At 25.4% G+C, this 6,459-nt stretch overlaps 1 protein-coding gene across 1 annotated transcript; it reads left to right on the plus strand.

The window, feature by feature from the left end:
* The first annotated feature begins 132 nt into the window (after positions 1-132).
* LOC130665777 (serine/threonine-protein kinase 16) lies at positions 133-5,884 on the plus strand. Its single transcript, XM_057466363.1, has 6 exons — positions 133-396; positions 2,331-2,565; positions 2,678-2,882; positions 3,609-3,763; positions 4,442-4,576; positions 5,352-5,884. The coding sequence occupies exons 1-6, from the start codon at positions 287-289 to the stop codon at positions 5,466-5,468; spliced, it is 957 nt and encodes a 318-aa protein (XP_057322346.1). The 5' UTR covers positions 133-286; the 3' UTR covers positions 5,469-5,884.
* Positions 5,885-6,459: the final 575 nt, after the last annotated feature.

The raw sequence follows: 6,459 nt of genomic DNA on the forward strand, positions 1-6,459 counted from the left end.
TGCAATGCGTTGTCTTTTTTACCATCATCAAATAAGAGCGAAAATTTAAATAATTGCGCGCGCGTCAAATAAATTACCGCCATCTATTTTTCCTATTCGTTAATTGACAATTAAATTTATTATTATTTTATTTTGGACGTCACTCCGAACTTTTATTTTATTTTTTTTCTTGAGGTTAATGGTACACTCAAAAATTATACATAAATATATGAACCGGAATTAAAAAATATGAATAGTTATTAAAACAAACAAATATTTAATTGTAAATATGTGTAATTAAAAAATAATGAATAGTTTAGGATTGAATTTAATTTTAAAAATGGGCTGTCTTTGCTCAAAAGAGACAATTACTGTCAATGATAAAAAATATAATATATTAGAACATCTTGCTGATGGGTAATTAACATATTTTTATTATTAAGTTTATTAAAATTCTTTATTTGTAAGTAAATTGAAAAATGTTCATTTCAAATTTAACCTCAAAATATATAGAGCCTTCGTGTCAAATCGGACAGTTTGAAAAATTTTTATTTTTGGTTTGTTTTATTTTTTGATGTTTTGTTGCTGTCAAAAATCTCTTCCTGGTAAATTTTGAGATTTTTTTGATAACCCATTCGAAAATCGGTCTTTTTTTGTTTTTTGATCATAACTTTTTAGATAATGGTCCAAATCGAAACTTATTGTTTTTAAAATTTGATTTTTTCATGAGTGTGAATGTAGCAGACAATCCTGAAGTTAGCAGACAATTAAAAATTTTTGGATTTTTTTTCTAAACAATTAAATTTGAAGAAAAAGAAAACAAAAATATGCACCTGTAGAAAGATTAAAAAACTACGTGCAATTTTTAAAAATATTTTTTTTTAATAATCTATTGTTTAAAAAAAATCCAAAAATTATTAGACGTCGGCTAACTTCAGTATCTAAAATTTAAATTTTAATTTAAAAACTAATCACTAAAATTTTTAAAAAATGTGCATTTAAAAAATTTTAAAATTAATAAGTGGATTTTTTAAAAATGTAATTTTTTTAATTATTCATTCTATTTATTTATAATTTTAAATTTGTCTAATGTCTGCTACATTCAAATTGATGATTTTTTTATGTATTTTTTAGAAAAAAATACGAACAAGTTTTTCAAAATTTTTCTCTATTATTTTAAAGTTTTAAACTTTGAATCTTTTACTTCAAAGTTCATGCATATTTATATGATCCTAAAGAGCAGACAATTAACAATTTTCCAACTTTTTTATCAATGATTTAATTTAAAAACTAAAAATATGCACGTGTAGAAAAGTTTAAAAACTATAAGTGCAATTTTTTTTCATAATTTATCGCTTTGAAAAACATTCGAAAATTATTAGATGTCGCCTAATTTCGGTATTATATATTTATGAGTGTAAATGTAGTAGACAAAAGACAATTTTTTAATTACATATAAAAAAATTTAAAAAATAAAATTTTTTTAAAATCCATGTACTGATTTTTGAATTTTCTAAATATGCATTTTTTTATTTTTATTTTATAAACATTTTATTTTACTATTTTAAAGTTTCAAAAATTGTTAGATGTCCCCCAACTTTACTGTCTTGTATATTTTGATTTTTTTTTAATTTTTTATAATAAACTATAATCTAACCACAGATTTTTGAAAAGAAAAAATATTAATTATTAAATTAATGAAAAGTCTGTTCATAACCGATGGTAAAAAAAAATAAAGGACGTAACGACTAATTATTAATTTCAAAAACCTGTTTACAGTAAACAATTTAAGAAACTACTTGAGAGAATTAGAAAAATAGTAAATAGTGACAAAAATTGATACTCGTTATCATGAATAGAGAGAATGAAATTTTGTAAATTTTCAAAAATTCAAAACTAATGATAGCTCTGAAGGTCCTACGACCAGACTAGGTTTAAAAGTTGAGAAACGAATCGCAGTTTGTTACAAAAAATTTTCAAGAAAATCAAAATATGCATGAACTGAAAAAAAATATTCAAAGTTTTAGAATTCAAACTCACATAGAAAAATATTTTGAAAAACTTGGTCGTATTTTTTCCAAAAAGATGAAAAAAAAAAATTTCAAAAAAAGAGTTTCGATTTGAAGATTATCAAAAAAGTTGTAACCGAAATCCAAAAAAAAAAAAAAACATTTTCCAAATGGGTCATTGAAAAAATCTAAAAATTTAGAGGAAGAGTTTTTTAATAGGTACAAAATATCAAAAAATGAAGGAAATCAAAAATAAAAATTTTTAAAACTGTCCGAGTTGACATAAAATGCCCCATACATTTTCTTTAGTTGGTTTAATTTTAATACTTAATTATTTTTTAGAGGATTTAGTTCAGTTTATTTAGTAGAAGATGCTTTGACACGTCGGAAATATGCAATAAAAAAAGTAATATGTCATAGTGCTGAAGATCAGCAAATAGCTGCTAAAGAAATAGAATATCATACGATATTGAAACATGTAAATATTATTGAATGTATTGATTCAACGTCCAAAGGTGCTGCTGATCCAGTAATAAATGCAACAAGTCAAGTTTTACTTGTTCTACCTTATTATCATGTAATAATTATTTTATTAAATTATTAATTTTAATCATTTCAAATTCTATCAGTAATTCAAATCACTGGATTTATTTATTTAATCATTTTTTTCATTTTTTTCATTTTTCTAGAAAGGAACGCTGGCTTATGAATTGGAAAAAAGATCAAAAACAAACAATTACTTCAGTCCATTAGATGTATTAAATATTTTTCAACAAATATGTGAAGGTGTTAAAGTATTTCATGATGTTAAACCTGAACCTCTTGCCCACCGAGATTTAAAGACTGCTAATATTCTACTTGATGATACATTGACTCCTATTATTATGGATCTAGGTAAACAAAAATATTAATTATCAATAATCGTTTAAAGAAATTAAATCTCTGCAGATTTCCAGAGTGTTGGGGTATTTAAGTATTGCTCGTACGAAAAAAATATATATGCAGGCAAATCTGAATATATGTCGTATATATGATGAATTTTATAAAGAAAATAAAATGTTTTTTTAATATTCAGTTAAACAATAAATTAATAGTCATTATTCGCTATCGGTATTCAAATATTTTTATTTATTACATTGGGTGTGGCGCATTTTTATACAGTAATCAGGGTAGCCACAAATCGGGAATCATCAGGGAATTTAATGTAACCGGAAATATCATAGAAATGTCAGGGAATTTCGAAAAGTATCCAGGAATTTAATTGCGACAGTTAAAAATTTTTTTATTTTTTAATAGTACCCCAGACAGCATTCAAGTCGGAATGACTGCTTTACTTGGTCTTTTTGAAGGCGTCCTCAAGAAGTTTTATAATGACTTCTTCAAGGTGTCATTTTTAAGAACTCTTAATTACGAGTTCTTGATGAAATAAATAAAACGGATTAAATTTGGTATCACTGGTAAATTATACTCGTGAATTTGTGCCTTTTTATGGTTTCAGCTGTTCTTATAATAATAAAATAAATGTCATTTCATGGTGGGCATATCGTAAAACTCGGGCAGTCATCTAGAGATATTACAAGATAGTAATTTTATTTGAACAATAAAATTTTTGTTTTTTAGGATCAGTTTCCCAGGCTAGAGTTAAAGTATGTGGTGCTCAAGAGGCACAAACTTTACAAGATATTGCTGCAGAAAGATGCTCAATGCCATACCGAGCACCAGAATTATTCAATGTTGAGAGTTATTGTATGATTGATGAACGTACAGATATTTGGGTATTTATTATTATTATTATTTTTTTTTATTATTGTTATTATAATTTTAAATAATATATTGAGTGGAAAGGGAAACAAAACTATTTCAAACCAGGGTGTAGTTGGCTGACATCACCCGCAGTCTGAAATCGTGTTTCATCCTGAGTCTCGCACCATATTTTTCATGATTTCCTGCATCAAAACTTCAAGATTAAGTGTCAGCAGCCAGTAAGAAACAAGTTAATTTCAAGCCTATGATAAGGAGAACTGTTAGAGAATGAGAAATCTGTGATTTACAGTCACTAATTAAATATTAAATAAGACAAAAATATTATTTTCACTAATTTTTTATTAATTTTATTTGGTTAATTAAAACTTAAATCACTTAAAAATGAAATGAGTAAACCGAAGTAACAAGTAAACAAATGAGAGTAATAAGGCTGCAAATGAACATTAAATATAACAAACACCGGGCAGAAACAATTGTGTTTCTTCCCAAGGGACACACGTTTCTGCCCGCTGTATGAAGGTATTTTTGAATTACGAATTCGCTAGCAGTTGTTTGCAGCACCGGCTTGAAATTCGCTTCTTTCGACTGGCTGTAGAGACACTAAAACTTCAAGTTTCGATGCTGGTATCATTCAAACAACTTTCTTAATTAATTCGCCTATAATATTTTTCATTTTCCAAAAATTTCAGTCACTTGGATGTATTCTATACGCCTTATGCTATTTCAAATCTCCATTTGAGGCAGTTTATGAACGAGGTGACAGTGTAGCACTAGCTGTGATAAGTGCGAATATAACTTTTCCCGAAAACGCACCTTACAATGAGGTATTTATATATAACTAATTACTTATTAATTATCCTACAATTAGATTAACAATTACGAGCAACCTGCAGTCACTACGCGACTGCTCAAATATCACTACTAAATTTATAAAATACGCAGAAAAACAGGATTTCTTGCCGCAAAAAATTTTAATTTGCACCAAGAAATTTTATGCATTATCAATTAAATACAAAAAATGTCTTAGGGCGAGAAAAGATTTTTTTGGTCAAGAAATAATTCCTTGCACCAAGTAATTTTTTCTAGTTCTAAATAAATTTTTGTTTTCAATTCACGATGCAAAAAATTTCTTGGGGTAAGTAAAAATTTTCTTTAGGCGAGTAAAGATTTTTTGTGTCAATGAATCCTTTTTTTTCTATGCACACTTTTTTGGCTTTGAGAAGCTTCCTAAAACCAAAAGGGAGTATAAAAATCTGTTATTTTGGAATAAGTAACGCGATATAGATAATATAGCTATATATTCAGTGACATTCAGTCATATTTAGTGACAGAATAATTAAAGTATTAATTTATTTAAAGAAAATAAATACGATCGTCTTTTTTCTCGCGTAATTTAAATGTAATTCGAATGATATAGATAAATCTATTTATCTCAATACTTGGCAATTAAAAAGAGTCTAAACTATGAAAAGGCACAAATTCAAGTTAAGACCTATCTAATGATACCAATTTCATTAATATTAACTAATTCTATCATATAGATATGGCGGGAACAAAATTTTCCTTATTCTCTTAATAAAATAGATTATGTTTTTACAGGACATTCAAAACCTAATCCAATCAATGTTGAAAACTAATCCAATGGAACGACCTTACATCTACAGTGTTATAGAAAATGTTCATGACGTAATCAGTAAATTAGAAGGACGTGTATGAAACAATAACAATAATTGTTAATAAGTATTTTTATTAACACACACTGCATTTATAAAATATAGTTTAATATTTTTCACTTTAATTGTAGAGTCAAAGTAAATGTGTGTTATAATTTTATATTTTTATTCAAATGCATTTGAATATTTTTATTTTATTTAAACAAATTTATACAGTACGTACTCAGATTTTTAAAAAATTAATAATTATACAGTAATTAAATATAATAAATTTTTTTCTACAATAATTTAATAATATAAATATTGACAGATTTTTATATTAAAATTGTGGACAAACATCGAAATTATGAGTCAGTAGATAATTAAATTAAAGGTTTATTAGAAAAAATTAAATAATTAATAACATTCTTTATAAAAATATATTTATAATTACAATTCACGTGTATTTTAATGTTAAAAAAAAAATGATACTGTAATTAGCTGACGTCTAATAATTTTTGGATTTTTTTTTAAATAAATTACAAACAAAAAATTATTTTAAAAATTGCACTTATAGTTTTTTAAATTTTCTACACATGCATATTTTGATTTTTTTTATTCTAATTAAATTTAAAAAGAAATCCAAAAATTTTTAATTGTCTTCTAACTTCAGGATCACAAAACTATTTTTATCAATAATAAAAAAATTTTAAAAATGAGCCATTGAATTTTTATGTGAGCCCATGAAATATTTGTTTGATCCAATGATAAATTTAAAAAAAATCAGTAAAATTTTCTAACGGGTTCGAATTCCAAAGCAGGTGGATAAAAAAAAAAAATAACTCATCTTACAATCTTTTGAAATTACAAGTTGGGGTGGGTATCGTACGATATGACGTATTAATAATTTCCATGATCTCCAACGTCAGCAGCAAGAATAAATTCCTGAATACATAAACCATCAATAGCAAAGATCTATTTTTAAAAGTTCTAAATTTGCCAGCTGTCAAATGAACTCCTAAAAAAATGATGAAAACTTTTTTTTATTTGAATGA

This window comes from Microplitis mediator, chromosome 3 (genome assembly GCF_029852145.1).
Source record: "Microplitis mediator isolate UGA2020A chromosome 3, iyMicMedi2.1, whole genome shotgun sequence".
Lineage (NCBI taxonomy): Eukaryota > Metazoa > Arthropoda > Insecta > Hymenoptera > Braconidae > Microplitis > Microplitis mediator.